At 36.1% G+C, this 21,972-nt stretch overlaps 1 protein-coding gene across 1 annotated transcript in view; it reads right to left on the bottom strand.

Moving 5' to 3' along the window:
• LOC132557266 (voltage-dependent T-type calcium channel subunit alpha-1G-like) overlaps positions 1-21,972 on the bottom strand; it is a 212,357-nt gene that overhangs the window by 31,709 nt on the left and 158,676 nt on the right. The window contains exons 21-29 of the mRNA XM_060221755.1: positions 16,057-16,180; positions 15,780-15,848; positions 14,669-14,853; positions 13,858-13,984; positions 12,993-13,121; positions 11,342-11,431; positions 10,597-10,801; positions 9,638-9,789; positions 8,716-8,825 (exon numbers count right to left, since the gene is read on the bottom strand). Of these exons, the coding sequence (XP_060077738.1) occupies positions 8,716-8,825; positions 9,638-9,789; positions 10,597-10,801; positions 11,342-11,431; positions 12,993-13,121; positions 13,858-13,984; positions 14,669-14,853; positions 15,780-15,848; positions 16,057-16,180 (1,191 nt within the window). The remainder of the gene's footprint in view (positions 1-8,715; positions 8,826-9,637; positions 9,790-10,596; positions 10,802-11,341; positions 11,432-12,992; positions 13,122-13,857; positions 13,985-14,668; positions 14,854-15,779; positions 15,849-16,056; positions 16,181-21,972) is intronic.

The raw sequence follows: 21,972 nt of genomic DNA, 5'->3' as shown, positions 1-21,972 counted from the left end.
ACAAATCTCTGTACCCAGGAACATAACAAATCTCTGTACCCAGGAACATAACAAATCTCTGTACCCAGGAACATAACAAATCTCTGTACCAAGGAACATAACAAATCTCTGTACCCAGGAACATAACAAATCTCTGTACCAAGGAACATAACAAATCTCTGTACCCAGGAACATAACAAATCTCTGTACCAAAGAACATAACAAATCTCTGTACTCAGTAACATAACAAATCTCTGTACCCAGGAACATAACAAATCTCTGTACCCAGGAACATAACAAATCTCTGTACCCAGGAACATAACAAATTTCTGTACCCAGACATGTTATGACAAATTGACATATTTCCTGTACGTGGTGTAAAAGAAAATTAGTAAGTTTGATGTCTCATTATCATGACGTTGACTTAAAAAAGTATTTGTACCTATGATATATCATCAATATATTGTACCCACATACATGACATTAATAGGCTTTGTCTGTTGCCATATTTCTCTGTATCCATATTCTTTAATGATTTATTTTAAATGAAAAAAATAATAAGAAATTAAGGGTAACAGGTCTAATTACCCAATAAACAAGGAAAGCCATAAGTTAGATAATTACAGGCTTACATATATACATCTCATTTTCTAATCCTTCATATGAGAGATTTAGTTAGTATTAACACTGAATGAACATTAAACAAATGACATTAGAATGAAAGCCTCAACAGTAGAGAAACTCAGCTTAGAGTGCAGTGCGCAGGCAAACAGTCAAAACAATGAATCACATACAAGACAGCAATATTAACACTGCCAATTTGGCTGAAACCAACATCAAAAAATCATGTGCACAACTGAATGATATAGTGAGTTAATCTAAGATTAAAATTTGTTGAGAATTTTAGGAAAGGTATATAGTCTTGTTTATGGAAAGAACAGTTGAGTACAACAGTTCAGGAGGAGTAGAGGCAGCAGAAAACACTGATTCCATGATGATACCATCATACAATGTTGTATGGAAGAACAGACAAATGAAGACAAGCATGTCCCAGGGCAAAGATGAACACCACTGTATAGGCCACAAAACATGCAGCAATCTCAATAATAGTCATTTCAAACACTGAATCAATTCATTTCCAAATGAAAATAAAACATGCACATTTTGTAATTATATTCAGAAAGGTTATCATGTAGTCAAACAACACTGACAGATATAAATTTTACTCCACTGGAGTGGTAGTATACAATGTATGTATGTTAAGGTATCATATGTATGTTAAGATGTACAGCTTGGGTGGTAATATATAATGTATGTATGTTAAGATGTATAGCTTGAGTGGTAGTATACAATGTATGTATGTTAAGGTATCATATGTATGTTAAGATGTACAGCTTGGGTGGTAGTATACAGTGTTTGTATGTTAAAGTATCATATGTATGTTAAGATGTATAGCTTGAGTGGTAGTATACAATGTATGTATGTTAAGGTATCATATGTATGTTAAGATGTATAGCTTGAGTGGTAATATACAATGTATGTATGTTAAGGTATCATATGTATGTTAAGATGTATAGCTTGAGTGGTAATATACAATGTATGTATGTTAAGGTATCATATGTATGTTAAGATGTATAGCTTGAGTGGTAGTATACAATGTATGTATGTTAAGGTATCATATGTATGTTAAGATGTATAGCTTGAGTGGTAATATACAATGTATGTATGTTAAGGTATCATATGTATGTTGAGATGTATAGCTTGAGTGGTAGTATACAATGTATGTATGTTAAGGTATCATATGTATGTTAAGATGTATAGCTTGAGTGGTAATATACAATGTATGTATGTTAAGGTATCATATGTATGTTAAGATGTATAGCTTGAGTGGTAGTATACAATGTATGTATGTTAAGGTATCATATGTATGTTAAGATGTACAGCTTGGGTGGTAGTATACAATGTATGTATGTTAAGATGTATAGCTTGAGTGGTAGTATGCAGTGTTTGTATGTTAAGATGTATAGCTTGAGTGGTAGTATACAATGTATGTATGTTAAGATGTATAGCTGGAGTGGTAGTTTACAGTGTTTGTATGTTAAGATGTAAAACTTGGGTGGTAATATATAATGTATGTATGTTAAGGTATCATATGTATGTTAAGATGTATAGCTTGAGTGGTAGTATACAATGTATGTATGTTAAGATGTATAGCTGGAGTGGTAGTTTACAGTGTTTGTATGTTAAGATGTAAAACTTGGGTGGTAATATATAATGTATGTATGTTAAGGTATCATATGTATGTTAAGATGTATAGCTTGAGTGGTAGTATACAATGTATGTATGTTAAGGTATCATATGTATGTTAAGATGTATAGCTTGAGTGGTAATATACAATGTATGTATGTTAAGGTATCATATGTATGTTAAGATGTACAGCTTGGGTGGTAGTATACAATGTATGTATGTTAAGATGTATAGCTTGAGTGGTAGTATGCAGTGTTTGTATGTTAAGATGTATAGCTTGAGTGGTAGTTTACAGTGTTTGTATGTTAAGATGTACAGCTTGGGTGGTAGTATACAATGTATGTATGTTAAGATGTACAGCTTGGGTGGTAGTATACAATGTATGTATGTTAAGATGTACAGCTTGGGTGGTAGTATACAATGTATGTATGTTAAGATGTATAGCTTGAGTGGTAATATACAATGTATGTATGTTAAGATGTATAGCTTGAGTGGTAGTATACAATGTATGTATGTTAAGATGTACAGCTTGGGTGGTAGTATACAGTGTTTGTATGTTAAGATGTGTCACTGGAGTGGTAAATGATTATATAAGGTATGTATGTTAAGATATCAACTGGAGTGGTATTGTTTGGATGGACAGACTGATGGACAGAGGAATGATGGACAATGTGTTCCGGGCAATTTAAATAGCCTATCTTTATCTGATAATAAAACAAGTAGCCCATGGACTTTAAAAGTCATCTGACTATAAAGAACTATATATGAAAGAGGCAAAAATAGGCCTAAAATAGATTGCTCAACTACATTACAGCTTACAAAGACATTGTTGGTTCATAAAGATATTTTCTGTAACCTTCAAATCATATTATTTATACATGAACTACACAACTGCCATTACTTTGGATATATTGCTTGTTGAAAAAGTAAGCTTCAGGCCCAATATCCATACCCTTGGCCTTTCAGTTATTGAGAAGAATTAGCTTAAGCATTTTAACACATCTGACACATGTGACCTTGAAAGTTGGTCCAATATCAGTACCCTGGTCCTTTAAGTTATTGCCAAGAAGTCATTTAAACATTTTAACACATCTAATACCTCTGACCTTGAAAGTAGGTCAATGTAATTCACATTAAGAAAACACTTCATCCTAGCATGCTACAGGCCTAATATCATCAACCTTGGCCTTTTGGTTATTGAGAAAAAGTCATATGAAGATTTTAACATATTTGATCCCTGTGACCTTTCAAGTGGATCAAGGACATTCCTACTAACTAGGGGTGGAATCAACTTTCTGAATTTAAGAGAAATGATTCTCCATTCTCAATGATGTTTTAGAAAAAAACATGGTTTGAATCCATCCAGGTATGAAAGAGGAGTATGGTATAAAAAAAAAGTTTACACACAATGCACAATGGACAGCGCACGGCGCACGACAATGGACAATGCATGATGGCTACATGTTTCTCAAGTGTGACTTATGTAAAATCTGTGTATAAAACATTCTTGTCCAGAACCTTCTGGGTAAAAAACACAAATAGAGATGTGTACAAATAGACTGCAGAAAAAGGTTGTTAAGCTTCCGAAGGTGGTGAATGTTAATTATTACAGCAGCTGTATATGTCACACTTAACCATACAAAACAGTGCTAAACCTCTACATGTGAAATAAAACACTATCCACGCTGTGCCAGGAAACATTATACAGGTAAATTGGTATAACAAGAAACATCAGTCACAAAATGGAGAGAAAAGTGTGGCATAAAATCCAAAGGTAAAAATGTGAGTGAAGAACTTTCAAAATAACAGTTTACCTGCTGCTGAGCAGTGCAAAGCAAAGTTCAAATTTTGGCATTAATAAGTGCTCTACAATGTCCGTTTTATTCTGTAAAACCTTGTTCTAGGAAAATATAATTCACAACATAGAAACAATACATACATATATATATAAATATAATGACTGGGATGTTTTTATGACTTCACAGAATTTCAGGTTTGTTCAAGACATGTACACAATGGTGTTAAGGTTAATCTGCCTGGGGACAAGTTGCCTATAATATCATATATGTTATGTATTGTAATATACTAAACAAATTATATGAACATCAGATACAACATACCTGACAGTTTGTCTGAAGGTCTGTCCTAAAACACTCCTGACAGTCTGTCTGAAGGTCTGTCCTACAACACACCTGACAGTTTGTCTGAAGGTCTGTCCTACAACATACCTGACAGTTTGTCTGAAGGTCTGTCCTAAAACACTCCTGACAGTCTGCCTGAAGGTAAGTCCTACATCATACCTGACAGTCTGTCTGAAGGTCTGTCCTACAACATACCTGACAGTTTGTCTGAAGGTCTGTCCTAAAACACTCCTGACAGTCTGTCTGAAGGTAAGTCCTACATCATACCTGACAGTCTGTCTGAAGGTCTGTCCTACAACATACCTGACAGTTTGTCTGAAGGTCTGTCCTAAAACACTCCTGACAGTCTGTCTGAAGGTCTGTCCTACAACATACCTGACAGTTTGTCTGAAGGTCTGTCCTAAAACACTCCTGACAGTCTGTCTGAAGGTAAGTCCTACAACATACCTGACACTTTGTCTGAAGGTCTGTCCTACATCATACCTGACACCTTGTCTGAAGGTCTGTCCTACAACATACCTGACAGTTTGTCTGAAAGTCTGTCCTAAAACACTCCTGACAGTCTGTCTGAAGGTCTGTCCTACAACATACCTGACACTTTGTCTGAAGGTCTGTCCTACATCATACCTGACACCTTGTCTGAAGGTCTGTCCTACAACATACCTGACAGTTTGTCTGAAGGTCTGTCCTAAAACACTCCTGACAGTCTGTCTGAAGGTCTGTCCTACAACATACCTGACAGTTTGTCTGAAGGTAAGTCCTACAACATACTTGACAGTTTGTCTGAAGGTATGTCCTACAACATATCTTACAGGTTGTCTGAAAATCTGTCCTACAACATACCTTACAGTTTATCAGTCTGTCCTACATACCTGACAGTTTGTCTGAAGGTCTGTCCTACAACATACCTGACAGTTTGTCTGATAGTCAGTCCTATATACCTGGCAGTTTATGTGTAGGTTTGTCCTACATACCTGATATTTTGTCAGTCTGTCCTACATACCTGACAGTTTGTGTGTAGGTCTGTCCTACATAGCTGACAGTTTGTCTGAAGGTCAGTCATAAATATCTGACAGTTTGTCTGAAGGTCTGTCCTACAACATACCTGACACTTATTCTGAAGGTCTGTCCTACAACAGACCTGATAGTTTGTCTGAAGGTCAGTCATAAATATCTGACAGTTTGTCTGAAGGTCTGTCCTACAACAGACCTGATAGTTTGTCTGAAGGTCAGTCATAAATATCTGACAGTTTGTCTGAAGGTAAGTCCTACAACAGACCTGATAGTTTGTCTGAAGGTCAGTCATAAATATCTGACAGTTTGTCTGAAGGTAAGTCCTACAACAGACCTGACAGTTTGTCTGAAGGTCAGTCATAAATATCTGACAGTTTGTCTGAAGGTCTGTCCTACAACATACCTGACACTTATTCTGAAGGTCTGTCCTACAACAGACCTGATAGTTTGTCTGAAGGTCAGTCATAAATATCTGACAGTTTGTCTGAAGGTCTGTCCTAAAACACTCCTGACAGTCTGTCTGAAGGTCAGTCATAAATATCTGACAGTTTGTCTGAAGGTCTGTCCTACAACATACCTGACATTTTGTCTGAAGGTCTGTCCTAAAACACTCCTGACAGTCTGTCTGAAGGTCTGTCCTACAACATACCTGACAGTTTGTCTGAAGGTCTGTCCTAAAACACTCCTGACAGTCTGTCTGAAGGTAAGTCCTACAACATACCTGACAGTTTGTCTGAAAGTCTGTCCTAAAACACTCCTGACAGTCTGTCTGAAGGTCTGTCCTACAACATACCTGACACTTTGTCTGAAGGTCTGTCCTACATCATACCTGACACCTTGTCTGAAGGTCTGTCCTACAACATACCTGACAGTTTGTCTGAAGGTCTGTCCTAAAACACTCCTGACAGTCTGTCTGAAGGTCTGTCCTACAACATACCTGACAGTTTGTCTGAAGGTAAGTCCTACAACATACTTGACAGTTTGTCTGAAGGTATGTCCTACAACATATCTTACAGGTTGTCTGAAAATCTGTCCTACAACATACCTTACAGTTTATCAGTCTGTCCTACATACCTGACAGTTTGTCTGAAGGTCTGTCCTACAACATACCTGACAGTTTGTCTGATAGTCAGTCCTATATACCTGGCAGTTTATGTGTAGGTTTGTCCTACATACCTGATATTTTGTCAGTCTGTCCTACATACCTGACAGTTTGTGTGTAGGTCTGTCCTACATAGCTGACAGTTTGTCTGAAGGTCAGTCATAAATATCTGACAGTTTGTCTGAAGGTCTGTCCTACAACATACCTGACACTTATTCTGAAGGTCTGTCCTACAACAGACCTGATAGTTTGTCTGAAGGTCAGTCATAAATATCTGACAGTTTGTCTGAAGGTAAGTCCTACAACAGACCTGATAGTTTGTCTGAAGGTCAGTCATAAATATCTGACAGTTTGTCTGAAGGTAAGTCCTACAACAGACCTGACAGTTTGTCTGAAGGTCAGTCATAAATATCTGACAGTTTGTCTGAAGGTCTGTCCTACAACATACCTGACACTTATTCTGAAGGTCTGTCCTACAACAGACCTGATAGTTTGTCTGAAGGTCAGTCATAAATATCTGACAGTTTGTCTGAAGGGAAGTCCTACAACAGACCTGATAGTTTGTCTGAAGGTCAGTCATAAATATCTGACAGTTTGTCTGAAGGTAAGTCCTACAACATACCTGACATTTTGTCTGAAGGTCTGTCCTACATCATACCTGACACCTTGTCTGAAGGTCTGTCCTACATCATACCTGACACCTTGTCTGAAGGTCTGTCCTAAAGCATATCGAACAGGTTGTCTGAAGGTCTGTCCTACATACCTGACAGTTTATGTGTAGGTCTGTCCTACACAAGACAGTATAATATAGGACTTGTAAACTGATTGTTTGTCAATATGTCAGTTTATATATTAGGACTAGGTGTTCTACACTGAATTAGTGGACAAAATTTATTCTGACTGTAACTCCACAAAATCTGAAGGCAGAAATGGAGGTAGGAAAGTTGAATTTATAAATAAAAACTTACAACATTGCTTAATACTGGACAAACAACAATGTTTATATAGGTAACAACACATGGTAATCACACATTTTACTTTGGTAAAGATCTTTGTAGCTGGCAACTGTAAAATGTGTGATAATCGGTGTACAGCCATACATAAAGCCACTTACAATGTGTAATGTTATCTAGCAGCTGATATATACTGCTCTACTGGTTATAAAGCAACCACAGAATGGTAAGACATCAGTGACCACAGAATGGCTAGACACCAGTGACCACAGAATGGCCAGACACCAGTGACCACAGAATGGTAAGACATCAGTGACCACAGAATGACTAGACACCAGTGACCACAGAATGGCTAGACACCAGTGACCACAGAATGGCCAGACACCAGTGACCACAAAATGGCCAGACACCAGTGACCACAGAATGGCTAGGCACCAGTGACAACAGAATGACTAGACACCAGTGATCACTGAATGGCCAGACACCAATGACCACAAAATGACTAGGCACCAGTGACCACAGAATGACTAGACACCAGTGACCACAGAATGGCTAGGCACCAGTGACCACATAATGACTAGACACCAGTGACCACAGAATGGCTAGACACCATTGACCACAGAATGACTAGACACCAGTGACCACAGAATGGCTAGGCACCAGTGACCACAGAATGGCTAGGCACCAGTGACCACATAATGACTAGACACCAGTGACCACAGAATGGCTAGACACCAGTGACCACATAATGACTAGACACCAGTGACCACAGAATGGCTAGACACCAGTGACCACAGAATGACTAGGCACCAGTGACAACAGAAAGACTAGACACCAGTGATCACAAAACGGCCAGACACCAGTGACCACAGAATGGCTAGGCACCAGTGACCACAGAATGGCTAGACACCAGTGACCACAGAATGGCTAGATACCAGTGACCACAGAATGGTATGACATCAGTGACCACAGAATGGCTAGATACCAGTGGCCACAGAATGACTAGAATCCGTGACCACAGAATGGCTAGGCACCAGTGTCCACAAAATGGCTAGACACCAGTGACCACAGAATGGCCAGACACCAGTGACCACAGAATGGCCAGACACCAGTGACCACAGAATGGCCAGACACTAGTGACCACAGAATGGCTAGACACCGGTGACCACAGAATGGCCAGACACCAGTGACCACAGAATGGCTAGACACCAGTGACCACAGAACGGCTAGACACCAGTGACCACGGAATGGCCAGATTCCAATAATTAGCATTACTCACCTGTCTTTGATATAACGCATCATACCAAGAGCAATTATTTTCATCGTGGCTTCAATGATGAAAACACTTGTGAAAAAGTAATTGAATATCTTCAAAGCAAATTGCAGCTCCTGAAATTCAAGCATCGTTTTATTAGAAATACTTCATCAATATTACACAAACAGGAACTTTTGTCTTATTAGAAATATGTCATCAATATTACACAAACAGGAACTTTTGTCTTATTAGAAATACATCATCAATATTACACAAACAGGAACTTTTGTCTTATTAGAAATACATCATCAATATTACACAAACAGGAACTTTTGTCTTATTAGAAATACATCATCAATATTACACAAACAGGAACTTTTGTCTAATTAGAAATACATCATCAATATTACACAAACAGGATTTTTTGTCTTATTATAAATATGTCATCAATATTACACAAACAGGAACTTTTGTCTCCATTTTATATGAGATATATCAAAACATTTTAGTATTTCTTAATTTTCGGTGACGTAAGGGGACTCAAGATATTCCTGTTCATACAAATATCAATTAAAAGAGGCCAACAGGGCCTTTATTACTCAACTAAATATTAAAGAAAAGACAGTGAAATAAAGTCTGTCACACATTAAATATTAATGTCTTTGACATCACTGACATCTGTCACACAATATATATAAATGTCTTTAATGTCACTGACATCTGTCACACAATATATATAAAGGTCTTTAATATCAGTGACATCTGTCACACAGTATATATAAATGTCTTTAATGTCAGTGACATCTGTCACACAGTATATATAAATGTTTTTACTATCAGTGACATCTGTCACACAATATATATAAATGTCTTTAATGTCAGTGACATCTGTCACACAGTATATATAAATGTCTTTAATGTCACTGATGTCACACAGTATACTTACAGCAGGCATCATGTAGTACTCCATAGCCATAGTGATGACATTTAATCCTATGACTCCAGCGATGGCTAGATCAAAGTATTTACTATTGACAACAGCGTGGATGAGGAGACGACATTTGGAATAATTAGCCCAGTATGGAGGTCTGTTGAGCTCTATAAACAAGTTCAAAAACTTTACACATGAGAAAAGATTGAAAACTGTTATCTCTATTTCCATGTTTAAAAACTAATTTCACAAAATATTTTACAATATGTTGAAATAAAAGAGATTTCATTTCATATCATTCCCTTTCAAAATATTTTTTTTTCAAAATCCGCTGCTTTTTAATGTTTTCATTAAAGTATCCAACAAGAGACCCACCTGACATTTTTGTTGTAAGTAAACAAAAAGAATGTCATTATGGTATTTGCTTTTTATAAACAACGTTAGTGTTTTTATCAAATTACCAGTATTTTTTAAACAAGTTTCTATTTACCATAATAGGCCCTGCCCTCCTGCGGAACCTTGATTTACATAAAATTGAGATCCCCCACTCAAGTGTATTTACAGCAAAATTTGGTCAGAATACTTTAATTGCAACAGGAGAAGACTGATTTAAAAAATCACATCTAATTACCCTATTGGGGCATCAATATGGAAGTTTGAAGTGACTGTTCTATGTTCCTACTGAACTCCACCCACTACCTAACTTCTTATAGACACCCTTTTGTACTTTATGGCCCCACAGAGGTCAGAGCCACCATTAGTATTTCCCCCTTTTGGCCAAAGTCCTTAGGCCCTTTTGGCCCAAAAAATACCATTCATAAAAAAACTGTTCTCTTCCCCTCAAAGATGTTTTTATACCAAATTTGTTCAAAATCCATAGAGACTAATTGTGAAACCAGATCCAGACACTCTAACATAAGACAATGTAATAAAGACTGTTATAACAGGAATGCTTGTATTTCAGTTGCATTAGCCCATGTTCTCACTCTTTCTCTTGGCCTCCATCTTCTGTGAGCGTTTGGCAGCCCTGATAGCTCTTTCTTCTTTCTCCTGATTCTCCCGACACTTGTGGAAGTTCTCTACTACAACACCTACGAACATGTTCAGGACAAAAAAACCCACCAACAACAGGAATGAGATGAAGTATAGAAGACGCCACTCGTTGTAGTTGATTTGGGGCTGAAAAAATATATAACAATGCAGGTGATCCAGGGCTGAGACAATATCTAAACATTTTGACATTTCTGACACATGTTGTTATGATCTACTTCCTTGTTTTTCCTATTACCTACTTCCTTTTCTTTCTACAGACATATGTTTTTTCCATCTCATATTGCTAAAGACATATTTTGTTTTGACATGATATGGTGTTGCTAAAGACACATGTTGGTTTGACCTAACATTGCTACAGGCACATGTTGTTTGATCAAATACTGTTAGAGACACATGTTGTTTGATCAAATACTGCTAGAGACACATGCTGTTTGATCAAATACTGCTAGAGACACATGTTGTTTTAATCAAATACTGCTAGAGACACATGTTGTTTGATCAAATACTGCTAGAGACACATGTTGTTTTAATCAAATACTTCTAGAGACACATGTTGTTTTAATCAAATACTGCTAGAGACACATGTTTTTTTGACATAGTGTTGCTATCGACACCTGTTGTTTTAATCTACCTCCTATCATAGGGATAGAGACACATTGGTTTTACCTGTTGGTCTACACCGACAGCATCCAGCCCAGTATACATGATGCTGACCCACCCATCCTTGGATGCCAACACAAATAATGCCATAAGTGCCTGTAATAAATTAAATCAAGCTTATTCAGGAAGAGACTGATCATTTCATGTAGTCATAAGCCTCTAAAGTTTCACATATCAAGTTCCTGTCATCTATGATACACATAACAGTATAAAATGAAGTGTCTAAATAATGTTTCACATACTAATTTACTGTTATCATTGATTCATATTATCTATGAAATGTTTCACAATAACAATTTACTGGTAAGATTGATTCTTTTAACAGTATGAAATGTATTATAAAAGTGAAGTTTCACTGTCTAAGGTAACTGTACCTGTCCAAGATTAATCACCCTAACTGTTCCAGGTAACACTATCTGTCTAAGGTTACCCTACCTGTCCAAGATTAATCACCCTAACTGTTTCAGGTAACACTACCTGTCTACGGTTACCCTACCTGCCCAAGATTAATCACCCTAACTGTTCCAGGTAACACTATCTGTCTAAGGTAACTGTACCTGTCCAAGATTAATCACCCTAACTGTTCCAGGTAACACTATCTGTCTAAGGTAACTGTACCTGTCCAAGATTAATCACCCTAACTGTTCCAGGTAACACTATCTGTCTAAGGTTACCCTACCTGTCCAAGATTAATCACCCTAACTGTTTCAGGTAACACTACCTGTCTACGGTTACCCTACCTGCCCAAGATTAATCACCCTAACTGTTCCAGGTAACACTATCTGTCTAAGGTAACTGTACCTGTCCAAGATTAATCACCCTAACTGTTCCAGGTAACACTATCTGTCTAAGGTAACTGTACCTGTCCAAGATTAATCACCCTAACTGTTCCAGGTAACACTATCTGTCTAAGGTTACCCTACCTGTCCAAGATTAATCACCCTAACTGTTCCAGGTAACACTACCTGTCTAAGGTTACCCTACCTGTCCAAGATTCATCACCCTAACTGTTCCAGGTAACACTATCTGTCTAAGGTTACCCTACCTGTCCAAGATTAATCACCCTAACTGTTTCAGGTAACACTACCTGTCTAAGGTTACCCTACCTGTCCAAGATTAATCACCCTAACTGTTCCAGGTAACACTACCTGTCGAAGGTTACCCTACCTGTCCAAGATTAATCACCCTAACTGTTCCAGGTAACACTACCTATCTAAGGTTACCCTACCTGTCCAAGATTAATCACCCTAACTGTTTCAGGTAACACTACCTGTCGAAGGTTACCCTACCTGTCCAAGATTAATCACCCTACCTGTTCCAGGTAACACTACCTGTCTAAGGTTACCCTACCTGTCCAAGATTAATCACCCTAACTGTTCCAGGTAACACCACCTGTCTAAGGTTACCCTACCTGTCCAAGATTAATCACCCTACCTGTTCCAGGTAACACCACCTGTCTAAGGTTACCCTAACTGTCCAAGATTACCCTTACTTACATAGGTTACCAATATATCACAGGTTATCTTAGCTTCCCAGAGTAACTATGGCCCCAGCTATCTAACCTGTTCCAGGCTATCTTACCTGTTCCAGGCTATCTTACCTGCCCCAGGCTATCTTACCTGTTCCAGGCTACCTTACCTGTTCCAGGCTATCTTACCTGTCCAAGATTGTCAAAGTTGTACTTCTGGTTGATCCAAATATTACGAGGATCCTTTAAACATTGAGTCTTGTTCTTTACATGCTGTATATCAGGTCCCTTACAGTAGAAGAAGGAGCCTTTAAACAGCTGTAATCAATAGTATAAGTTATAAACAATAGTAATGGATACAATTACCAATAGATTTAATGCATAAAACAGTTATAAATAGCTGTAATAAATAGTTATAAACAGCTGTAATAAATACAGTTATAAATAGCTGTAATAAATACAGTTATAAATAGCTGTAATAAATACAGTTATAAATAGCTGTAATAAATAGTTATAAACAGCTGTAATAAATACAGTTATAAATAGCTGTAATAAATACAGCTATAAACAGCTGTAATAAATACAGTTATAAATAGCTGTAATAAATACAGCTATAAACAGCTTTAATAAATAGTTATAAACAGCTGTAATAAATACAGTTATAAATAGCTGTAATAAATAGTTATAAACAGCTGTAATAAATACAGTTATAAATAGCTGTAATAAATACAGCTATAAACAGCTTTAATAAATAGTTATAAACAGCTGTAATAAATACAGTTATAAATGGCTGTAATAAATACAGCTATAAACAGCTTTAATAAATAGTTATAAACAGCTGTAATAAATACAGTTATAAATGGCTGTAATAAATACAGCTATAAACAGCTGTAATAAATAAAGTTATAAAAGCTGTAATAAATATTATAAACAGCTATAATCAAAACTGTCATATCCCACTGTAATAAATTCCATTTTATAGAGCTATAATAAATACAATGATGAAGAACCTTACCTGCACCCCTAGAATGCCAAAGATGATGAAGAACCTTACCTGCACCCCTAGAATGCCAAAGATGATGAAGAAGGTACAGCAGATAAGAACGATGTTACCTATAGGTCTGAGTGAGGAAAGTAATGTCTGGACAACAAGCTTCAGTCCTGGTGCTCTACTTATCACTCTGAAGGAAACAAGCACATCAAATGGTAAAAAAATAGCTACCTTTAATACAGGTCAAGGTCATGTCATTTTGTAAACTTCTATGGGCTTTATCCTTGGAACATATCTGCCAATTATCATGCCTCTTGGCCTTTTCGTTCATGAGAAGAAAATGTTTAAATGTTTAAACAAATCTGATCCCTGTGACCTTGAATATAAGTCAAGGTCACTTCTTTTTGCAAACTTTGTTGGTCTCTATCCTAGGAACATATTAGCCAAATATCAAAGCATTTGGTTCAATGGTTATTGAGAAGGCAAAAGTCGACGTTGGCTGACAGATAAGTTGATAACAGACTACAGCATAAAATATATATATATATATCAGCAGTATACTTACTGTTAGTGTCTTAGTATTTCATTTACGGTTCAAACATTCCTATTTTGCTAAAATATTTAATTATTTTCTATCTGTTTTTTGAAAATCGACATTCATATTTTAGTAATTTAGTTTCGTAAATAATCAATTAATTTGCATTGAATGTAAATGTAGATTAAATGTAGGAGTAGGATTTTAAAGACTTTGCTCTATTTCCCCTATAGGGCCCTGTCCCTCAGGTCTCAGGGGCCTTCTAGTCAGTTTACTGTTCATATGATATTTGAAAGTTACAGCAGTACACAGAGGCACACATATATATTCCATTGTTACCTGAGAGGCCTAAGTGTGCGCAGTAACCTGAACACACGCAGAATGCCAAAGATTCTTGGGCTACTATTTGCTGTGAGAGAGATCATGATGTCCACAAGAGAAATTCCAACAAGAAAACCATCCATGATGTTCCAACCACTCTTTAGGTAGGCATGTTTTCCAATCAGGAGTCCCTTTGCCAGCACCTATAGATACCGAAGAGTACAAATTTCATGAAAAAAATATCATACAGCACATTACATATGTAGATAATGAACTTCAAAATCAGAAATATTTCAGAAAATAAACAGTATGCAACACACCACAAATGTATATTGTAGCATACATGTATGTAAATTACAAAGGTTTCACAAAAAATAATATAAAACACACAAAATAGCATTGTGCCATTGATTTCTTTCTCACAGGTAAATTTGTTGAGTCTATGGTATCGATATGCACAGACAAATCTTTCTGTGACCCTTCCCTAACTATTTCCATTATGTCATCAACATATTGTTTCAACAGGACGTGCTTTCTATGGGGGCTGTGGCTATTGCCTCTTTCTTCAAGTGCTCCATGAATAAGTTTGTCACAATTGAAGACACTGGGCTGCATATGAGTGAGCTAATTCCTTGCCGATAGATCTTGGAAGGCTAAGTATGTTGTTATCAGAACAAACTCTAATACATCCATGTCTTGGATATGGTGATTGATGTACTTTTGTCATGTCTTTCTCTAGGCTGCTCTAAATCATATCAAATACTATGTCAGTAGTTATGGTGGTAAAAAAACACTATGACTAGAGAAAAACATGACAAAAGAATTTCAATTTTTTTTTCATGTAAGTCCTCTGGACAAACTGCAAAATCTTTCGATTATTGACACAATGTTCTAATCTGCCATTGTCATTGTATTGATTTATCACAACAACACCAGAACATAGTACCATGTAAACAGACAATATCACAACAACAGAACATAGTACCATGTAAACAGACAATATCACAACAACACCAAAACATGGTACCATGTAAACAGACAATATCACAACAACAACAGAACAAAGTACCATGTAAGTAGACAATATCACAATGACACCAGAACATATATTATATAAATCTTTACCCACCTTTATGGTCATTTCCACAGCAAACACAATGGTGAAACCATAGTTTGAATAAGTCAGAAACATTCTCTCCTGTGAAGAAACCAAAAGAACATTACATTATTAGTCAAAAAGCCCAGACCAAGAGTCTAAGAGACATTGTGTCAACCCCTTAGTCTTAGGCCTGGGAGGTGGTTGGTGTCATCCTCCATTTATACTGTGTAATCAAACACCTAACCAAAATTTTGCTTAATCTATTTGTGATTGACTTAAACAGGACAGGAGAGGGGAGATAACTCACAGCACTATCTGGAGGAATATCTGGTCGCTCCATCCCTAGTGTAATACAGTTGAGGGCGATGAAAAGGAGAATCATGTTGTCAAACAAACTCTGGGCCATGAAATGATGACACAGTCGACGTAGCCTGGAAGTTCAATATTATATAGAAATTAGTTTGACTGATGTGACTGATGTGATTATTTGACTGATGTGATTATTTGACTGATGTGATTATTTGACTGCTGTGATTATTTGACTGATGTGATTATTTGACTGATGTGATTATTTGACTGATGTGACTGATGTGATTACTTGACTGATGTGATTATTTGACTGATGTGACTGATGTGATTATTTGACTGATGTGATTATTTGACTGATGTGACTGATGTGATTATTTGACTGATGTGACTGATGTGATTATTTGACTGATGTGATTATTTGACTGATGTGACTGATGTGATTATTTGACTGATGTGACTGATGTGATTATTTGACTGATGTGACTGATGTGATTATTTGACTGATGTGACTGATGTGATTACTTGACTGATGTGATTATATGACTGATGTGACTGATGTGATTACTTGACTAATGTGACTGATGTGATTATTTGACTGATGTGACTGATGTGATTATTTGACTGATGTGACTGATGTGATTATTTGACTGATGTGACTTATGTGATTACTTGACTGATGTGACTGATGTGATTATTTGACTGATGTGATTATTTGACTGATGTGACTGATGTGATTATTTGACTGATGTGATTATTTGACTGATGTGACTGATGTGATTATTTGACTGATGTGACTGATGTGATTATTTGACTGATGTGACTGATGTGATTATTTGACTGATGTGACTGATGTGATTATTTGACTGATGTGACTGATGTGATTATTTGACTGATGTGACTGATGTGATTATTTGACTGATGTGACTGATGTGATTATTTGACTGATGTGACTGATATGATTACTTGACTGATGTGACTGATGTGACTGATGTGATTACTTGACTGATGTGACTGATGTGATTATTTGACTGATGTGACTGATGTGATTATTTGACTGATGTGACTGATGTGATTATTTGACTGATGTGACTGATGTGATTATTTGACTGATGTGACTGATGTGATTATTTGACTGATGTGACTGATGTGATTATTTGACTGATGTGACTGATATGATTACTTGACTGATGTGACTGATGTGACTGATGTGATTACTTGACTGATGTGACTGATGTGATTATTTGACTGATGTGATTATTTGACTGATGTGACTGATGTGATTATTTGACTGATGTGACTGATGTGATTATTTGACTGATGTGACTGATGTGATTATTTGACTGATGTGACTGATGTGATTATTTGACTGATGTGATTATTTGACTGATGTGACTGATGTGATTATTTGACTGATGTGACTGATGTGATTATTTGACTGATGTGACTGATGTGATTACTTGACTGATGTGATTATTTGACTGATGTGATTATTTGACTGATGTGATTATTTGACTGATGTGATTATTTGACTGATGTGATTATTTGACTGATGTGATTATTTGACTGATGTGACTGATGTGATTATTTGACTGATGTGACTGATGTGATTATTTGACTGATGTGATTATTTGACTGATGTGATTATTTGACTGATGTGACTGATGTGACTGATGTGATTATTTGACTGATGTGACTGATGTGATTATTTGACTGATGTGACTGATGTGATTATTTGACTGATGTGACTGATGTGATTATTTGACTGATGTGACTGATGTGATTATTTGACTGATGTGACTGATGTGATTATTTGACTGATGTGACTGATGTGATTATTTGACTGATGTGATTATTTGACTGATGTGATTATTTGACTGATGTGACTGATGTGATTATTTGACTGATGTGACTGATGTGATTATTTGACTGATGTGACTGATGTGATTATTTGACTGATGTGACTGATGTGATTATTTGACTGATGTGATTACGTGACTGATGTGACTGATGTGATTATTTGACTGATGTGACTGATGTGATTATTTGACTGATGTGATTACTTGACTGATGTGATTATTTGACTGATGTGATTATTTGACTGATGTGACTGATGTGATTATTTGACTGATGTGACTGATGTGATTATTTGACTGATGTGACTGATGTGATTACTTGACTGATGTGATTATTTGACTGATGTGACTGATGTGATTATTTGACTGATGTGACTGATGTGATTATTTGACTGATGTGACTGATGTGATTATTTGACTGATGTGACTGATGTGATTATGTGACTGATGTGATTATTTGACTGATGTGACTGATGTGATTATTTGACTGATGTGATTACTTGACTGATGTGATTACTTGACTGATGTGATTATTTGACTGATGTGACTGATGTGATTATTTGACTGGTGTGACTGATGTGATTATTTGACTGATGTGATTATTTGACTGATGTGACTGATGTGATTATTTGACTGATGTGACTGATGTGATTATTTGACTGATGTGACTGATGTGATTATTTGACTGATGTGACTGATGTGATTATTTGACTGATGTGACTGATGTGATTACTGAACTGATGTGATTATTTGACTGATGTGATTATTTGACTGATGTGACTGATGTGATTATTTGACTGATGTGATTATTTGACTGATGTGACTGATGTGATTACTTGACTGATGTGACTGATGTGATTATTTGACTGATGTGATTATTTGACTGATGTGATTATTTGACTGATGTGACTGATGTGATTATTTGACTGATGTGATTATTTGACTGATGTGATTATTTGACTGATGTGATTACTTGACTGATGTGACTGATGTGATCATTTGACTGATGTGATTATTTGACTGATGTGACTGATGTGATTACTTGACTGATGTGACTGATGTGATTATTTGACTGATGTGATTATTTGACTGATGTGATTATTTGACTGATGTGACTGATGTGATTATTTGACTGATGTGACTGATGTGATTATTTGACTGATGTGATTATTTGACTGATGTGACTGATGTGATTATTTGACTGATGTGACTGATGTGATTATTTGACTGATGTGACTGATGTGATTATTTGACTGATGTGACTGATGTGATTATTTGACTGATGTGATTATTTGACTGATGTGATTATTTGACTGATGTGACTGATGTGATTATTTGACTGATGTGACTGATGTGATTATTTGACTGATGTGACTGATGTGATTATTTGACTGATGTGACTGATGTGATTACTTGACTGATGTGACTGATGTGATTACTTGACTGATGTGATTACTTGACTGATGTGACTGATGTGATTATTTGACTGATGTGACTGATGTGATTATTTGACTGATGTGACTGATGTGATTATTTGACTGATGTGACTGATGTGATTATTTTACTGATGTGACTGATGTGATTATTTGACTGATGTGACTGATGTGATTATTTGACTGATGTGACTGTTGTGATTATTTGACTGATGTGATTACTTGACTGATGTGACTGATGTGATTATTTGACTGATGTGACTGATGTGATTATTTGACTGATGTGATTATTTGACTGATGTGACTGATGTGATTACTTGACTGATGTGATTATTTGACTGATGTGACTGATGTGATTATTTGACTGATGTGACTGATGTGATTATTTGACTGATGTGACTGATGTGATTATTTGACTGATGTGACTGATGTGATTATTTGACTGATGTGACTGATGTGATTATTTGACTGATGTGACTGATGTGATTATTTGACTTATGTGACTGATGTGATTACTTGACTGATGTGACTGATGTGATTACTTGACTGATGTGATTATTTGACTGATGTGATTATTTGACTGATGTGACTGATGTGATTATTTGACTGATGTGACTGATGTGATTATATGACTGATGTGACTGATGTGATTATTTGACTGATGTGACTGATGTGATTATTTGACTGATGTGACTGATGTGATTATTTGACTGATGTGACTGATGTGATTATTTGACTGATGTGACTGATGTGATTATTTGACTGATGTGACTGATGTGATTATTTGACTGATGTGACTGATGTGATTATTTGACTGATGTGACTGATGTGATTATTTGACTGATGTGACTGATGTGATTATTTGACTGATGTGACTGATGTGATTATTTGACTGATGTGACTGATGTGATTACTTGACTGATGTGATTATTTGACTGATGTGACTGATGTGATTATATGACTGATGTGACTGATGTGATTATTTGACTGATGTGATTATTTGACTGATGTGACTGATGTGATTATTTGACTGATGTGACTGATGTGATTATTTGACTGATGTGATTACTTGACTGATGTGATTACTTGACTGATGTGACTGATGTGATTATTTGACTGATGTGACTGATGTGATTATTTGACTGATGTGACTGATGTGATTATTTGACTGATGTGATTATTTGACTGATGTGACTGATGTGATTATATGACTGATGTGACTGATGTGATTATTTGACTGATGTGATTATTTGACTGATGTGACTGATGTGATTATTTGACTGATGTGACTGATGTGATTATTTGACTGATGTGACTGATGTGATTATTTGACTGATGTGCCTGATGTGATTATTTGACTGATGTGACTGATGTGATTACTTGACTGATGTGATTATTTGACTGATGTGATTATTTGACTGATGTGACTGATGTGATTACTTGACTGATGTGATTATTTGACTGATGTGATTATTTGACTGATGTGACTGATGTGATTATTTGACTGATGTGACTGATGTGATTATTTGACTGATGTGATTATTTGACTGATGTGACTGATGTGATTATTTGACTGATGTGACTGATGTGATTATTTGACTGATATGACTGATGTGATTATTTGACTGATGTGACTGATGTGATTATTTGACTGATGTGACTGATGTGATTATTTGACTGATGTGACTGATGTGATTATTTGACTGATGTGACTGATGTGATTACTTGACTGATGTGATTATTTGACTGATGTGACTGATGTGATTATTTGACTGATGTGATTATTTGACTGATGTGACTGATGTGATTATTTGACTGATGTGACTGATGTGATTATTTGACTGATGTGATTATTTGACTGATGTGACTGATGTGATTACTTGACTGATGTGATTATTTGACTGATGTGACTGATGTGATTATTTGACTGATGTGATTATTTGACTGATGTGACTGATGTGATTATTTGACTGATGTGACTGATGTGATTATTTGACTGATGTGATTATTTGACTGATGTGACTGATGTGATTATTTGACTGATGTGACTGATGTGATTATTTGACTGATGTGACTGATGTGATTACTTGACTGATGTGATTATTTGACTGATGTGACTGATGTGATTATTTGACTGATGTGACTGATGTGATTATTTGACTGATGTGACTGATGTGATTATTTGACTTATGTGACTGATGTGATTACTTGACTGATGTGACTGATGTGATTACTTGACTGATGTGATTATTTGACTGATGTGATTATTTGACTGATGTGACTGATGTGATTATTTGACTGATGTGACTGATGTGATTACTTGACTGATGTGATTATTTGACTGATGTGACTGATGGGATTACTTGACTGATGTGACTGATGTGATTACTTGACTGATGTGATTATTTGACTGATGTGACTGATGTGATTATTTGACTGATGTGATTACTTGACTGATGTGATTATTTGACTGATGTGACTGATGTGATTACTTGACTGATGTGACTGATGTGATTACTTGACTGATGTGATTATTTGACTGATGTGACTGATGTGATTATTTGACTGATGTGACTGATGTGATTATTTGACTGATGTGATTACTTGACTGATGTGATTACTTGACTG

The sequence above is a fragment of the Ylistrum balloti genome, unplaced genomic scaffold (genome assembly GCF_031769215.1).
Source record: "Ylistrum balloti isolate Yb309-2 unplaced genomic scaffold, AGI_CSIRO_Ybal_v1 Utg370652, whole genome shotgun sequence".
NCBI lineage: Eukaryota > Metazoa > Mollusca > Bivalvia > Pectinida > Pectinidae > Ylistrum > Ylistrum balloti.
Note: the sequence above shows the minus strand (reverse complement) of the source record. Positions and strands in the feature narration are given on the sequence as shown.